The sequence below is a fragment of the Brassica napus genome, chromosome A9, assembly GCF_020379485.1.
Source record: "Brassica napus cultivar Da-Ae chromosome A9, Da-Ae, whole genome shotgun sequence".
NCBI lineage: Eukaryota > Viridiplantae > Streptophyta > Magnoliopsida > Brassicales > Brassicaceae > Brassica > Brassica napus.
This window is the reverse complement of record NC_063442.1, coordinates 9,366,910-9,385,802: the sequence shown is the minus strand read 5'-3', so window position 1 is coordinate 9,385,802 and position 18,893 is coordinate 9,366,910. Positions and strand designations below refer to the sequence as shown.

General features: G+C 29.3%; 1 protein-coding gene and 1 pseudogene across 2 annotated transcripts; both read left to right on the top strand.

Moving 5' to 3' along the window:
* The first annotated feature begins 10,462 nt into the window (after positions 1 to 10,462).
* LOC125578869 lies at positions 10,463 to 10,581 on the top strand (annotated as a pseudogene).
* A 5,698-nt stretch (positions 10,582 to 16,279) lies between these two features.
* On the top strand, positions 16,280 to 18,467 carry LOC106366544 (non-specific lipid transfer protein GPI-anchored 7). 2 transcript variants are annotated; one of them, XM_013806156.2, is made up of 3 exons: positions 16,280 to 16,844; positions 16,926 to 16,967; positions 18,176 to 18,467. In XM_013806156.2, the coding sequence occupies exons 1-3, from the start codon at positions 16,532 to 16,534 to the stop codon at positions 18,271 to 18,273; spliced, it is 453 nt and encodes a 150-aa protein (XP_013661610.1). In that variant the 5' UTR covers positions 16,280 to 16,531; the 3' UTR covers positions 18,274 to 18,467. The 2 variants fall into 2 exon arrangements, with proteins under 2 accessions (XP_013661610.1, XP_048595728.1); XM_048739771.1 differs by having other exon boundaries at positions 16,280 to 16,847.
* The last annotated feature ends 426 nt before the right edge of the window (positions 18,468 to 18,893 follow it).

The window sequence follows — 18,893 nt, the reverse complement described above, 5'->3', positions numbered from 1 at the left end:
CGTTGAATTACGATTGATTAGAGGCGTTGGATCAGACTGTAACCGTTGAAACGTTTTGATCTGATGATCATCGTTCGTCCACGTGACAATATGAGGAGGACAAGTATTAATTTTGTGGAAAGGCCCAGTTAAGCTGAATCTTGGGCGGCCTTTCTATGGCCCGAATGAATATATACATTCTGAAGCCTTTCAAGTTTGACATGAACATATGATTATGATGAACTGACTTATTCTATAGCCCCAGTGTTGTTACTGGTTAACAACTAATCCTTTTTTTTGGCTACAGTTAACAACTAATCACACATTGTCACCAAGACTTGTGTGAAACCCTCTCCTTTCTCCTTGCCGTGGAGGCTTTCCCACATTAACTCTTCTCAATCAAGGCCACTATTTCCTTTGCTTGATTAGTGTTATTCAAGCAATTGGTCGCACAGATAACTGTATAACTGAAATAAATATCATTTTTCTGGATTTTAGCTAATGATAATGTACGCCTGCCATAGTCAGTGGGTTATCACGTGCGTTCACTCTATCTATATCAAAGTACATCATCCGTCTGATGGTCGTTGGAAAGTCCATTAAAAACTTTTTTTTTATCAACATTCTATTATATATCATTAAAACTGAAGGAAAATTACTCTTGCAGTAAATGGGAAACAACGGTTAAACAAACCAGAGCGGCTTTAGCTAAAACATCTGCAACAATATTTGCAGAGCTAGAGATAAACTTAAAGATAGAAACTAAAAGAAAGACATAAAGCTTCGAATATCTGATAAGATGCCCGCAATTTCGTTCAGAACGGTCCCTGAGCACATGGTAGAGACTAAGACCATTGAGTCTGAGTAAATGTGGAGAGTGGTTACACACATTCGCCTTCAGTGGGCTTCAAAGAGCTTCTCGAAAGCCAAAGCTTCAGCAGTGAGGGCGGATCCAACCTTGGAGCGGAAGGAGGAGTCTTTTATGGTGGGAGCAGTAGCTGAGCATGTTAAGGTCCATCCCATACCTGCAAGCAAAGATGATTCTTGCCAAGCTCCATCCACAAAGCAATTTGGAAAACGTAAATTATCACCAGCTATAAGAGGAGTTGGCGAAGAGGCAAGATTTGGAACTGGTTGGAGGGCCTCCTCCCATCCTTTTGCAGCTAGGACTGCCTTTGCGATACAGTTTTGGACTGAGATGGATTTGTCTTCAAAGAAGTAAGTTCCTGGCCGTCCATAGCGTCCAAAGGAACCAAGGGATCAGCGGAGTTGAGACCAGAGTAAAAGCTGGCAGGTTGATGTCATATTGGATCCTTGCTAACATGTTTTGAATGTTTTGGGTACCAGCCTGTTGGCCGTCTGTGAAAGACAGAGGAGCTTGAAGCCAAACCTCTTTGGAGGGAAATAACACTCTGAAAACAGATGATTCATAGTTTCCATTTCTCCGCATCTCTTGCAATGGATATGCTCAGTAAGTCCTCGAATAGCAAGCAAGTTTCCTATAGGGAACGCCTCGTTTAGAATCCTCCAAAGAAAGTGTTAGATCTTGGTGAAGTGGGAATTTTCTAGACACACTTGTTCCAATTTATCGCATGTGCTGCTAGATTTGGCGTAACCAAAGGTGCTAGTTTGTAGCCTGATTTGGTGGTATAAGCACCCACTTTATCAGCCAGCCAGATCAGTTTGGCTGGTGGGCGGAAAGAGCTCGGAATCACTTGAAGAATTTGGTCCTCATGGTGAGGTAGGTGAAGTCTGATTATGTGTATATTCCACTCGTTATTTTCTAGGAAGAGGAGATCACTAACCCTTAGGTCGGAGGCTGCAGAGATAGGAGGTCCATAGGGACGGAATTTAAAACTTTATAATTGATTTTGTGATCATTAAATCATTTTCCGTATTATGTCTCACTTATACAGTAACGAAAAATCATTTTTTTTGATAAATCATCCATTATAAATGTATTTTCTAAAAAACATATTAGAAATATAAATGTATTTTAGTGATATTGATAACCAAATCAATTTTTACAAATAATCACTTAAATAGCTAATTAAATTTTATTGAAGAAAATAAATTTATAATTGACTCAATAACAATCCAAGAACCATATTTTTAAGGAAAAACATTCAAAATTGACAAGTAATAATATAAGTCAGTAATAATAACACGAAGAACCGTGTCAGCAATGCGTATATCTACTGATATACATCATTTGTATATATCATATTCATATAATATATACATTAGGTTAAGACATGCGCCTTGCACGGAATGAACATTATATATAAAAATTATTTTATGTTTTATTTATTTTACATATTACTAAATAATAAATATATATTGAATAATTAAAAAATCAGTAACTTTTACGTATACAGTTAAATTGGTGCAAATATGTAAATAAATTTTATTAATCCAAACAATTTTTTACTTAATATGGTATATAATTAAATTTAAAAATATTAACATATATAGTATATTTTTAGTATTAATATTTGTTAAATAATGATTTTTACTCATATATATGTTTTTTGATCATTAGTATCTTTTATAGCAAAACGTTTATGTCATTTATAACAAAATTTTCATTGACAAAATTAGATATAGTATCTTCTCACTCTTGTATTTCTATACTATTTCTGTGAAAATGAACAATATGTTGTGATCTTCAATTTCGACATTTCTCTTTTTTGTCGTGTTCATCAATCAATAATAAGCTAGTTTCATGTTCTATTATGTTTAATGGTTGCATTTTTTTGCGCAACATTTAATGGTTGTATATTAGTACTATTTTCTTGATTAATGGTAGAACACATCAAATTACCAAACTAAATAGTATGAATCAGTTCTTGTATTTTTGTACCATTCGCAAGAAATAGAATAATACTTACATCTCTACTTTTCAGGGATATTGACAAACATATATACTTCATGTTACTCCGACTCAATCACCTACACTTTTACGGTTGGTATTACTATCACCATCGATTGTTTGACAAATTAATTCTTTTCCAATTTCTAGTATACAATTAATGTTTAGGGTTTATATTTTGATAATTGAGTTTTAGGGTTTATATTTGGGTTTAGGATTTATATTTCGGTTTAGGGTTTAGTAATTAATGTTTAGGGTTTAGTATTTAGAGGGAAGCGTGAGGTTTAGGGTTTAGGGTTTAGTATTTAGGAACAAGGGTTTGGAGTAAATTTTAGTATTTACGAGTTGTGAGTGGGTTTGGAGTCATATACTACTTTAATGATATGGTATAGAAAATTCAGATTGGATTAGTGTTTAGTATTTAGTATTTAAAGATTGTTGGTGTAGTTTAGTCCTCCTATACTACTTCGGTATATGGAATAAAACGCTCAATGCATATGTATATGGTTAATTAACGATTTTAACGTGTAACATGGGTGTCTCTTTCTTCCTTCATTTTTGACCATATATTATGTGTGATATGTCATGTTTACCGGGTAACCGCAAATGAGAAGGGTATAACCGGCTCACTTTAGGTACACATGTTAGATTCTTCATTATGTTTGAGCTTATATTCTATTGATTAGGGTTTAGCTTTTATAATTAGGGGAATATAATAATCGTTTAGGTATACTATTTAGCTGATGTGGGAGGGTCTAATACGTAGTGGTTAGATGTCAGATTGGTGTCCTATACTATTTCGTCTAAATAGAATAACACAGCCGTAAATTGTGTGTGGTTATTATTAATGTGATATGGCTTCTTCATATTCTCTCAAATGTAAACATTTTGCTAAAATATTAGCCATACCTCATTTTATCTATGCTATATATACATCTCTCTTCTGCCTGCTATTTGTACAAGAGAGGGTTAAAACCGGACGAATGGAAACATAATTGTTATTTTTCTAATTATGTCAAAATCAATGACATGCATTTAATTTTCTTTGCAAACTTAGTCATTTCGCAAATTCTCCCTTAAAATATTTATGTATTTTTATATGGTATGTAGTTTAATTTAAAACGATATATCTTTTAATCTTAATAGTTATTAAATGAGACTTTCGACGTATATGATTTTATAATCATTCGCATCTTGTCATAACAAAAATTTTAAACTATGGATTACAAAATTTGAATTTGAGATTTTTAACAGTTTTAGTAATTTATAGTCGTTTTAAAAAAAATCAAACTATAACATATAGAGAAAAATCTTAATTTTATTATATGACTAATGTTAATTTATTTTAATATTTTAAAATCAAACAAATATGATAGAAGATACATTAATTTTATCAAATTTTGATTATTGAAAATCATTAATTGTCATATATACTTTAGGCACATTAGGCAATTCTGTAATTTTATTCAAAGAAATAACAAATTTAACACTGAATTTATGGTTCGTTTAATAAAATGTTTATTAAATATTTAGATGGACCAACTTATTTCTCTAAAAATTCTAAAAATCATCCTAATGATAACATGTAATTACCAAAATATGTTGTAATGCTTCTCAATTGATATACGAGGGATACATCAAATGAAATCATGCATGCATGTGGTGTGACTTGTGGCGTTAGACCATGTGTAATTTTGACAATTTTTAATCATCTAAAAATTCCCCCGATAAACCATTTTCTTTTTTAAAAAAATAATTAACATATAATATCCAAGACCTATAAAATAACCCAAACAAATCTCTAAGAAGAGGTACAGCCTACGGATGGATCCTCTCTCCGGATATTCAAATATATCATAAACAATTGGCATGTATCCGCTACAGATGGATCCTCTCTCCGGGTGCGATCATACTAGAACTAATGCACCGGAGAGAGGATGGAAATCGTAAATTATCACCAGCCATAAGAGGAGTTGGCGAAGAGGCAAGATTTGGAACTGGTTGGAGGGCCTCCTCCCATCTTTTTGCAGCTAGGACTGCCTTTCTGATACAGTTTTGGACTGAGATGGATTTGTCTTCAAAGAAGTAAGTTCCTGGCCGTCCATAGCGTCCAAAGGAACCAAGGGATCAGCGGAGTTGAGACCAGAGTAAAAGCTGGCAGGTTGATGTCATATGGGATCCTTGCTAACATGTTTTGAATGTTTTGGGTACCAGCCTGTTGGCGGTCTGTGAAAGACAGAGGAGCTTGAAGCCAAACCTCTTTGGAGGGAAATAACACTCTGAAAACAGATGATTCATAGTTTCCATTTCTCCGCATCTCTTGCAATGGATATGCTCAGTAAGTCCTCGAATAGCAAGCAAGTTTCCTATAGGGAGCGCCTCGTTTAGAATCCTCCAAAGAAAGTGTTAGATATTGGGTGAAGTGGGGATTTTCTAGACACACTTGTTCCAATTTATCGCATGTGCTGCTAGATTCGGCGTAGCCAAAGGTGCTAGTTTGTAGCCTGATTTGGTGGTATAAGCACCCACTTTATCAGCCAGCCAGATCAGTTTGGCTGGTGAGCGGAAAGAGGTCGGAATTACTTGACGAATTTGGTCGTCATGGTGAGGTAGGTGAAGCCTCATTATGTCTATATTCCACTCGTTAGTTTCTAGGAAGAGGAGATCACTAACCCTTAGGTTGGAGGCTGCAGAGATAGGAGGTCCATAGGGACGAATTTAAAACTTTATAATTGATTTTGTGATCATCAAATCATTTTCCGTATTATGTCTCACTTATACAGTAACGAAACATCATTTTTTTGATAAATCATCCATTATAAATGTATTTTCTAAAAAACATATTAGAAATATAAATGTATTTTAGTGATATTGATAACCAAATCAATTTTTACAAATAACCACTTAAATAGCTAATTAAATTTTATTGAAGAAAATAAATTTATAATTGACTCAATAACAATCCAAGAACCATATTTTCTAAGGAAAAACATTCAAAATTGACAAGTAATAATATAAGTCAGTAATAATAACACGAAGAACCGTGTCAGCAACGCGTATATCTACTGATATACATCATTTGTATATATCGTATTCATATAATATAAACACTAGGTTAAGACATACGTCTTGCACGAAATAAACATTATATATAAAAAAATAATTTATGTTTTAATTAATAAATAATAAATATATATTGAATAATTAAAAAATCAGTAACTTTTACATATACAATTAAATTGGTGCGAATATGTAAATAAATTTTATTAATCCAAACAATTTTTTTTACTTAATATGGTATATAATTAAATTTAAAAAATATTAACATATATAGTATATTTTTAGTATTAATATTTGTTAAATAATAATTTCTACTCATATATATGTTTTTTGATCATTTGTATCTTTTATAGCAAAACGTTTATGTCACTTATAACAAAAATTTCATTGACAAAATTAGATATAGTATCTTCTCACTCTTGTATTTCTATACTATTTCTGTGAAAACGAACAATATGTTGTGATCTTCAATTTCGACATTTCTCTTTTTTGACGTGTTCATCAATCAATAGTAAGCTAGTTTCATGTTCTATTATGTTTAATGGTTGCAGTTTTTTGCGCAACATTTAATGGTTGTATATTAGTACTCTTTTCTTGATTAATGGTAGAACACATCAAATTACCAAACTAAATAGTATGAATCAGTTCTTGTATTTTTGTACCATTCACAAGAAATAGAATAACACTTACATCTCTAATTTTCAGGGATATTGACAAACATATATACTTCATGTTACTCCGACCAATCACCTACACTTTTACGGTTGGTATTACTATCACCATCGATTGTTTGACAAATTTATTCTTTTCTAATTTCTAGTATACAATTAATGTTTAGGGTTTATATTTTGATAATTGGGTTTTAGGGTTTATATTTGGGTTTAGGGTTTAGTAAGTAATGTTTAGGGTTTATATTTTGGTTTAGGGTTTAGTAATTAATGTTTAGGGTTTAGTATTTAGAGGAAAGCGTGAGGTTTAGGGTTTAGTATTTAGGAATGAGAGTTTGGAGTAAAGTTTAGTATTTACGAGTTGTGAGTGGGTTTGGAGTCATATACTAATTTAATGATATGGTATAGAAAATTCAGAATGGATTAATGTTTAGTATTTAGTATTTAAGGATTGTGGGTGTAGTTTAGTCCTCATATACTACTTCGGTATATGGAATAAAACACTCAATGCATATGTATATGGTCAATTAACTATTTAACGTGTAACGTGGGTATCTCTTTCTTCCTTTATTTCTGACCATATATTATGTGTGATATGTTATGTTTACCGGGTAACTGCAAATGAGAAAGGTATAACCGGCTCACTTTAAGTACACATGTTAGATTCTTCATTATGTTTGAGCTTATATTCTATTGACTAGGTGTTTTGCCCGCACATGCGGGCATAATTTTCTTACGAATACTTATTAATTTATGTTTAATTAAATTAAAATTATTATTTGTGTTTTAAAAAAGTTTAAATCAAACATCAAATTATATATATATGACAAATTTTTTCATTAAAATATACATACTTATTATTCTGTTGAAATTTCAAAAATATTCACATATTTCCTAAACTATTTTGCTTTATTACTATTTAATTATAAATTATTTTATATCTTAGTCTTTTAAAATTTTATTATAAAAAATATTATTTCAATATAACAACACAATATATAATAGTTCTCCTATTTCTTAAAATTCTAATATTATTAATGTAAAATTAAATTATATATAAAAATATATTAAAGGTATGAACGAATGCGAAAAATCATTCATTTTAACTTTGAATTTATGATTAAATAATTTTATAGATAACACAATATAAACTATTTTTATATAATGATAATTATCAACTCAATTATATTCTTTTTAATTTATAAGTAATTATATTAACATATTTAGTTATTTATTAATGTTAAATAATATTTGATATACTATAATTTATTATTATCTGATAAAAGATAACTACGAAACACATGTCAAAAGACTCAAAACCAACCAAATCTCGGCCAATTGTTTATCATGTTAACTATAATTAAATATATAATGGTTCTTTTTCTTGATCAGCATCATGATTACAATAGAATTCAACATCTTTTTCTTTCCTTGTTCTTTATTTTTCCTTTTTGTGCTATGAAGATGTAACCAAAAATAGAAAACATAAAACAGTTCATGCTACTAACAAACATAACTTAAGAAGTAGAGGACACAAAGTTGATCAAACTTTTTACCGAAAAAAACGTTGATTAAACGATTAGATAACCTTCATCTTATTGGTTGTATCCTTCTCCTTTTTAACATAATGCATGAACTATACCTACTGACAAACATAACTTAAGAAAGAGATGACACAAAGTTGATCAAAGTCAAACGATGCTCTTTCAGAAAAAAAAAGTTGATCAAGCGATTAGATGATCACCTATTTAACTTCATCTCTTTGGTCGTATCTTTTTTCTTTCTATTGTCTTCTAATACCTCTTCTTCCTCCATCCTACTTATTATCCAAAATTACAGTCATAAATAAAATTTTAAGTAACCGAAAATAATAAAACCTATAGAAAGGCTAAGCGAGATTATTGTCAATATAAAAAAAACCAAAATTAATATATACTAATATAGATATCTATGTTATTATATTATTTTAAAATAATTATATTGAATAAATTTAATCTAAATATTCATTAAGGGTAGAATAGATATTAACCGCTCTAACTTTTAACTTGAGAGTTCGATTCCAAAAATTTACTTCGCAAATAATAGTATAAATTAGGGTTTAGCTTTTATAATTAGGGTAATATAATAATCGTTTAGGTATACTATTTAGCTGATTTGGGAGGGTCTAATACGTAGTGGTTAGATGTCATGTTGGTGTCCTATACTATTTCATCAAAATAGAATAACACAGCCGTAAATTGTATGTGGTTATTATTAATGTGATATGGCTTCTTCATATTCTCCCAAATGTAAACATTTTGCTAAAATATTAGCCATACCTCATTTTATCTACGCTATATGTACATCTCTCCTCTGTCTTCTACTTGTACAAGAGAGGGTTAAAACCGGACGAATGGAAGCATAATTTTTATTTTTCTAATTATGTCAAAATCAATGACATGCACTTAATTTTCTTTGCAAACTTAGTCATTTCGCAAATTCTCTTTTAAAATATTTATGTATTTTTATATGGTATGTAGTTTAATTTAAAACGATATATATATATATATATATATAGGCCTAGGCGTTTTTAACTCAACCCGAAGTATCTATCTAAACCCGAACCGGAAAAACTGAAACTGAATCCAAACTGTTTTACTTTGGTGTTTGGTTATAACCCGAATCGAACCGAAATCCGAACTAGGATCCGAAGATATCCAAAATTAGTTTAATATGTTAATTTTTTTATATATTTTAAGACGATTTAGATATTTTAGAATATTCAAAATATTTTTTTAGTTTGTTTTAATTGTTATTTTGAATACTTTTTAGTTAAATTTAGATAGTTTAACTAATTTTTAATTAGATTTGTAAACAATTATTATATTTTGAAAAAACAATTGTCAATTTTTGAGGTTCAAAAAATATATTTTTGGAGGATTTTAAACATTGGTTACATCTGATCCGAACCGAACCCGGAAGGAACCGAACTGAAACCGATCTGATAATTAGTAAAACCCGAATAGTACTTCTGAGCATAACACCGAAAATCAGAAAATCCGAATCACCCGGACCGAAACCGAACGGTCCACCGAACGGTCGACCGAATGCCCATGCCTATATATATATATATCTTTTAATCTTAATAGTTATTAAATGAGACTTTCGACTTATATGATTTTATAATCATTCGCATCTTATCATAACAAAAAGTTTAAACCATGGATTACGAAATTTGAATTTGAGATTTTTTACAGTTTTAGTAATTTATAGTCGTTTAAAAAAAACTCAAACTATAACATATAGAGAAAAATCTTAATTTTATTATATGACTAATGTTAATTTATTTTAATATTTTAAAATCAAACAAATATGATAGAAGATACATTAATTTTATCAAATTTTGATTATTGAAAATCATTAATTATCATATATACTTTAGCCACATTAGGCAAATCCATAATTTTATTTAAGGAAATAACAAATTTAATATTGAATTTATGGTTAGTTTAATAAAATGTTTATTATATATTTAGATGAACCAACTTATTTCTCTAAGAATTCTAAAAATCATCCTAATGATAACATGTGACTATCAAAATATATTGTAATACTTCTCAATTGATATAGAAAGGATACATTAAATGAAATAATGCATGCATATAGTGTGACTTGTGGCGTTAGACCATGTGATAATTTAGACAGTTTTTAATCATATAAAAATTCCCCCGATAAACCATTTTCATTTTTTTAAAAAATAATTAACATATAATATCCAAGACCTATAAAATAACCCAAACAAATCTCTAAGAAGAAGTACAGCCTACGGATGGATCCTCTCTCCGGATATTAAAATATTTCGTAAACAATTGGCATGTATCCGCTACAGATGGATCCTCTCTCTGGGTGTGATCATACCAGCACTAATGCATCGGATCTCATCAGAACTCTGCAGTTAAGCGTGTTTGGGCGAAAGTAGTATTATGATAAGTGACCTCCCGGAAAGTTCTCGTGTTGTATCCTTTTTAAAAAAAACGCGTTAAAATAATCCACCAATTTTAATGTCAAAAGCAAATGATAATCAAGGAAAATTACAAAAACTTTAAAATTAAAATAAATGCAAGTATGCAACAAATTGAGTTGATAAAAGGATACTCAAAATAATACAACCTATAACTTGGACCACGAAGCATCTGATCAAACCTCAAGGGAACTGAAATAGCACAACAATTATATATATACTGGTTGGCTAATTTGCTCCATATTTTAAGGTGATGAAAAAGAAAGTAAACAAGTGGACACTAAACTACGTTGGTGAAAACTTTAGCAAAAAAAAAAAACGTTAAAATCATTGACAGTTTAGTTGAAATATTTGTGGCGTCGATGGAGAGGTTTTGTTGGAATAAAAGAAGAAGTCATTACTAATTTTATAAAGATGAGCAGACTAACTATTGGCAGAAAACTGTAATCTCTAAGTGTCATGGTCACGTAGCAGCTATTAGAAATTCTGAAATTAATTGCCTTTGGCTGAGAACTCTATATAAGATATAAATTAAAATATGCATCAAGCATGAATGTGCTTAAGATGATGAGCAGACAACTATTTGCAGAAATTGTAATCTCTAACTTGAATGACCACGTCGCAGCTAATAAGGAAATAATTGCGTTTGAATGAGAACTTTTATAAGACATAAACGAAAGATATGCATCATCCATGTGATTGAGATAATTCCAAAGATCCGTGAATAACTTTACACCTATATCATCGCTGTTTTCTTGTTTTTCTTTTTGCCAGCATAAAACGTTAATATATAGATATGTGAAGCACTAAAGCGCCATCTGAGGAAAGTGCTAACACCGATTACTGTTTAGTTGATATTTAAATATTCTATGCGAGTTAAGAGTTTTGAAGAAAACGATATTAGGTCTCCACCACAATACATGTCATGATATCATAAGAAAATTTCATAGCATATGAAATGTCATGAATAAAAGTTCATATATTACACGTTTTTAAATAGATTCAATACTCAAACTATCTGTAAAAAAATAAAAATATATTATAATTATCAAAATAAAACATTCAACATTCTCTTAACGAAAAGCGCTAAAAAAACTTTTTTTATCTGAACATAATCAATAAAAGTTCAATCAAATTATTGGTCATACAAAAACTGATCAAAGTAAATTTAAACTGTGACAGAAAAGTAAATCTAAGCATCTCCGATCAATTCAATTTAGATCTAAGCATCTCCGATCAATTTAATTTAGAGCATTTCCAAAAGAAATTATATAACTTTAAATATATAGTTTTTTACTCTCCAAAAATAAACTTCAATACTTTAAATTTAGAGTTTTAATGAGTGAAACTTCATTCATTACTCAAAACTCCAAATTTAAAGTTTCATTTTTTTTATTTGCATTTTGTCCTTATAATCAATTACACATCACATTTATGATTTTTAAGTAATTTTTCATTTATCGTTTTAATCTTTAAAACTTTTGTATATCATAAATATTCCACATTTAGTTTTATAAAATCAAAATTTACACAGAAAATTAAATAAATTTTTTAAAAAAAATTATAATATTTTAAAAATAACAAGAATATTACAAAAGAAACTTAAAAACGTTTTAAAAGATGCATGAAGACATAGTTATTACCCAAGTTTAAATATTATAAACACTAATAACCTAGTAAATTTGCTCTAGAACCTCTAAGATGTTGTCCAAACAAATTTTGTGTAGCCGAAGTTGGAGCATTACGAAAATAATTTTCTGGAATATTGTGGTATTTTGCTTTTTAAATTAATATTTAATTATAAATTTCTATTTATAATTTTATATTTTGGTGTAACATTTTGTTAATTAATATTAGTGTAATATTTTAATATATGTGCTAGATATATTATAATTTTTTTATGGATTTATATTAACTATGACAAATATAAAGACACATAGAGTAAATTATAAATAATTTTGAAATTAAGTTTAAGAGTTTATTTTTGGAGAATACCACCTTGAAATTTCAAATATAAATTTTTGTGAACTTTAAAATGGAGAGTATTTTTGAAAATGTTCAAAAAACATATGGCAACATTCTCGGTTAACTTCGATGACGATGTAGTTGTGAACACAAATATTTTACTTATTAAAAAAATGAATTGAGAAAAGAATAAAATGGTTGTATAGGACCACCATCACACTGATTCACATATAACAGCAGCCTAAATCAGTTTGACGGGTTCAACGCTTATTTCTAGTGGTTGGCAAAGAAAAAACCGAGAAGTCAAACTGAACCAGTCAAACTCAAAAAGACCCAAATCAAACCAAAACTCTTAAAAAACCTATCAATCCAAATAGTTCGATTTAGTTGGGTTTAAGGCAAACCAAACAGAAACACTGAAGCATTTATTTAATTAAACTAATTAAGTATACTAATAATATTAAAATTAAAAATATTTAACTATCTAATTTAAATAATTAAATATAATTTTATATATTTTACTTTTAAATGAATAGAAAAACATAACTCTAATGTTAAAGAACATGAATTTTGTACAATTACAACAAAACCAAAAAAATTACCTATGATATTTATATTAGGTTCGAAGATAATAATATAAAATTATTAGATTTCATCTTCTACATTTTTATGTAATGTACATTTATATATAAAGAAGTTAATAATTTAGTGTTAAATTATGATTTGTTTTATTTTTTATAAATTAAGTTTTTTGTGACCAAACTATAACAAAACGATAACCAACTTGATTAAACTGAACCAACACAACACAACAAAACCGAAACAAACACAAACCAAACCATACCGAACATAAACATAACCAAACTAATTTCGGTTGACTTCAGTTAAAAAATTTCAGATCCAGACAAACTCAAATGAATCCAACTCAAACCCAAATTTTGCCCACCCTACTCACTTATATCACATATGTCTATTTAATTTTAACACCTAATCGTGTATTTATATATTGTTTATATTTTTCTAGATTCAAAAAATCGATAGGCGGAACGCGTTTGGTTCACTTGAGCCTAATGAGTTACCAGAAAAGTGAAGAAAATCAAAGAGAACTCGGAGAATAACTCTTTAAAAAAATTATATTACATACATACCTTTAAAATATTTTTATCCAGAAATGACAAATGAAGTAGTTATTTAAAAAGAAATTATACTACACATCTTTTAAATATTTTTCTATCGGAAATGAAATGACAAATGAATTAGTTTTTTTAAAACCATGCAACACATCTTTAATTAAGAGATAGGCTTGCTACTGGTTACCGTACTCGTAGATGGGGTCAGCCACAAGAATGCCTATTCTGTGGTGAACCGGATGAGACTCGAAACCTTTTTCGCCTGTCCGTACACTTCCACGTTATGGCTGCAGGTCGTGGGGAATTTATTTGGAGCCAAACCTGATCCATACTGGGATACACCTCTCTGTGGTTCCTCACAGGAAAATATGACCGGTTTACTTTCATCTTCCTAAGATTGGTGCTGCAAGTCACTATCTATTTCATTTGGAGGGAGAAGAATGATAGGAAACACAATAATACAGCTAAACCGGTGGACCAACTGGCTCGGCTAATTAACAAGACGTGAGAAACCGTATTATGTCTACAAAGTACTACGTGAGGGCTAAGCTGCAGGGCCTTTTATCTCGTTGGTTTGAGGCTCACGTGTCCTAGAGTAGTCACTATTTTTTTCGGCTCGGTTAAAGCTCTCTAACATTGTACATATATTTTTTCAAGTTGATCAATAAATTAAATATTTCATCAAAAAAGTGATGAATAAATCTTTAAATTTTCGATAGAACCCGAGTTCGAAAACACCAAAATGCATTTTTGTGTGTTTAATGATCTTTTTAAAAAGGATACAAATGTAATTTTGATATTCTTCTTCTTCCTCGAGGTCTAACTTAATTTGCAACCATGTTTTGTGTTTTCAACTTAAATACCCATTTTTTGCTATTTACTTTATTTCAACTTAGTTTATTTATTACTAACACTAAATTATCAAAATATAAAATTATAAAATTGTTACTTTGGACTCGAAATTACCAAATTATTATATTTATTAATTTACCGGGTTTTAATCTGACTATGGTAAAATCGTGGTGGCAAAGCTCCGCCGAACACTTTACCGGTGCAAAATTAGCCACTTCAGTTGCGTTTGGAACATGGATTGTTTTCTATAAAGTTATAGATAGCGTATCGGCATATGCATATCTACATATTGAATTGTACAAGAATGAAAGCGAGTAGTACTAAGAATCTAGACATTTACGTCAAATGACAACTAGTGACAAGAAACATCATTTTGTTTTTTGAAAATAACAGGAAATGGATTTTCAATAATAACAAGAAACATCATTCTCAATAAATTTGTAATTTACCTGTCAAATATTGAATTTTCTACGTCAAATATATGGAACATAACATTTGCTTTAAACAAAATACTTCCTCTAATTCAAAATACTTCAAGTTTTGGGTGTGTGCACAAGAATTAAGATATACACTATTTCCTAAAAAGTAACATTAAAAATATAAACCAAAATTAATTTTAGTCAATCCTTAAAAATAAGTATAAAACATCATTGGTCACATAGTTTTTAATAAATATAAAATTAATATAAAATATCAAAACATCATCTATTTTGAAACATTAAAAACTCTCTAAAACATCATCTATTTCGAAACGGAGAGAGTATTAGTTGAAATTTAAAAACACATACACACACACATATATATATATATATATATATATATATATATATATATATATATATATATATATATATATATATATATATGCTCCATCTGTTCCCGAAAGTAAAATGTTTTAATTTTTTTACTTGTTCTACAAAGATAGATTTTTTATATGTTTAAGGTATTTTTTATACTTCTAAAAAACATTACATAAAAATATTTGAATTGATTAAATTTTATTATTGAAAAGTTATTGGAAAGTGTATAATAAAGTAAAAAAAATTAACTTATAAACATTATTGAATTATTAATAAGTGTGAACACTTTAAAAAAATTTAACTTCCAGGAACGGAGGGATGAAACAGATGGAGTATTAGAGCATCTCTAACCCCACTTTATTTTTCACTCTAAAATAGAGTTTAGAGTAAAAAATACTCTAATAGTATTCTATTTCTCAGTTTATAATATAGTGAAAAATAGGTTTACTCTAAATATAGAGAAATTTGTTTTTTTTTCATCATTCTATTTTCTACTCTAAAATAGAATATTATTGGAGTAAACTCAAACTTTATTATAAAGTTACTCTATTTTCGATGAATTTATAATTTACCTGTCAAAAAATAGAGTAAGCCATTAGAGATGTTATTAAATACTCCCTCTGTTTTTAAAAGATTCATATTCTAGATTTTTCACATATATTAAGAAAACTCATTAAATATGCATTGTTTTTTGTGAATAACAATTTTCCATAACTTTAAGCCAAGAGAAATTCAATAAACACCATTAATTTTTTTGAAACTTACAATTTTTCATAAAATCATACATTGAAAAAGTAAAAAATGTATCTTTTTAAAACAAATTTTTTTTTCCAGAACATACATTTTTTAGGAACGGAGGGAGTAGTGCGGAAAGTAAACAAAGATGCGTAAATGTAATCAAGGAACATCATTTTCAATGAATTTATAATTTACCTGTCAAACATTGAATTTTATTCGTCAAAAATATGGGATATAACATTTGTTTCAAACGACAAAATGTTTATTTCTAGAAAAGGAAAAGACACACACACATATATAAATTTAATAGTGTAAAAGATAAATAAACAATGCGAAAGGTCTCCTCCTTAATCAACTTTGTATTATTTAAAACCGAACAAAAGCAAAACCAAAAGCCACAAGTAACCCCAAACCTACAAGAAATAAAAATAAACACGGACCTCCGTTAGAAAGAGAGTAAGAAGAAAATGGCGACGGCAACGATGATCTTTGCGGCGGCGATGACGGCGATGATTTTGGTTTCATTGCAGCAGGTGGAAGCGCAATCGGCTACGACGTGCGTAAACAAGCTAGTCCCCTGCTTCAGTGCTCTGACAACGACCACGAAGCCACCAAAGGATTGTTGTGACTCGATAAAGGAAGCGGTGGAGGATGAGCTTCCATGTCTCTGCACCGTCTACAACACTCCTGGTTTGCTCTCTCAGTTCAACGTCAGTACTGCACAAGCTCTAAATCTCAGCCGTCGATGTGACGTCACCACTGATCTCTCCGCTTGTTCCGGTAGCTTGTGACTTCTTCAGATCTCTCAGATTTATTAATTTTAATTAGTCACTAGAAATAATGTTTTTATTTATTTTTCAGGTACTGGAGCTTCATCGCCAAAAGCTTCTTTACCTCCTCCAGGTATAAATTAACTTCACCTGCTCTTCACATTTTTTTAACTAAAAAAAATATATCGAATATATTTTTCTCAAATATTTATTGGTTTATCAATTTTTAGAATTTAATTTCAAGTCTCGTTTGGTGAATTATACTACCATTTTATTATTGATTAGCTGGAATTTAGTTGTAAAATCATATGTTTTTAGACTATCTCTAATACATTTTTCTATTTTTATGTCTAAAGTAGAGAAACTCTATAATAGAGATGAGTTTTACTCCAAAGTATTTTCTTAAAATAGAAATCTTTACATATAAAACAAAATATAGAAGAATATTATTTTTTTTCTTCTATAAATAGAAGAAAAAATAGCAATTTATATTTTAGAGGCATAAATAGAAATAGATTAAAATGATTTTACTTTTAAATACTATTATAAATATAGAAATAGGGGTGAGTTGGAGTTCTCTAAGAGCATTTCCAATCCATAGCTATTTCCACTTCTATAATAGCATTTAAAGGTGAAATTGCTCCAACTCATTTCTATTTCTTCCTCTATAATAGAGATCTCTATTTTTTCTTCTATTTATGAAGGAAGAAATAGCATTTTTCTATTTTTTACTCTATATTTAAAAATTGTTATTTTAGAGAAATACATTAAAGCATATCTCATTTCTATCATAGAGTTTCTTTATTTTAGAGGTAAGAGTATCTCCAACCCCACTCTATTTTTCACTTTAAAATAGAGTTTAGAGTAAAAAATGCTCCAATGGTACTCTATTTCTCACTCTATAATAGAGTGAAAAATAGGTTTACTCTAAATATAGAGTAATTTGTTTTTTCTTTGTTCATCACTCTATTTTCTACTCTAAAATAGAGTACCATTGGAGCAAAATCAAACTCTATTATAGAATTACTCTATTTTAGAGTAAAAAATAGAATAAACCATTAGAAATGGTCTAAAAATAGCAAAATAGATCGGAGATGGTCTAAGTTAAGTCAACGAGACAAGAACACAAAGATTTTTATTTTCCCGAGACTTCAGTGTTGAGTGTGAATGCTAGCTTTTTCTTGTACTTTCTTTTGCCTCCGATATTGACTTGAATTATTCGAACAATAATCAATAACATGTTAGGTAAATGGTTTTTTTTCAAAATAATTCAAAATTATATTTTATCATTCATTTGTTTGTGTGTTGACCCTTTTTTATCGTATGTATTTATAATAACAGCAGGAAAAAGAGGAAACGACACCGCAGTTGGAAACAAGCTCACCGGTTATGGAGTCACCACCGTGATCTTGTCTTTGGTTTCAACCATCTTCTTCTGAAAAAACTTAACCGGAATTACCAGGTTTACCGGTTTATTATTAGCTCATAATTCTCGAGATTGTTTGTTGTGGTAAACTTATATTAAGGATGAAATAAAGTTTTGTTATTGTTCACGTGTCATTTGTGTCCATGTTCTAACATTATATAACTATTGGATTTAATTCTTCTGATGGGATTGGAAGATGTTTGTTTATTCAGTGTGATTCTTTCGAGTATGATTTTTGTTATGATAGAAATTGAAAATTAAAAAGAAAATGAGCTCATTGCTGCTAGATAACTAATTTAAGAATACAACAACAAAAATTCCTTAAGTATCTCTTATCGTATGGAGTAAAGGGAGAAATTACATAGAATCGTCGGGAAGGAAGCAGCTAGATAGTTTTGTACTTGGTTGCTTGCTTGCTTGGCCCTATCTGTGACATGTTTATATAATGATTTAATGGTAATGTAGCTTAGATAAACAGTACCGGTTCTAAGCATATATCCAGGGTACATGGTTCAATTTTGTTTTCACGTTTTTTTACATAAGGGCCCTTTTATAACAAACTACAAATACTTTTCACTAAAATATGAAAATACATAAAAAATTAGGGTCCATTTTTATAATTGAATAGATTCA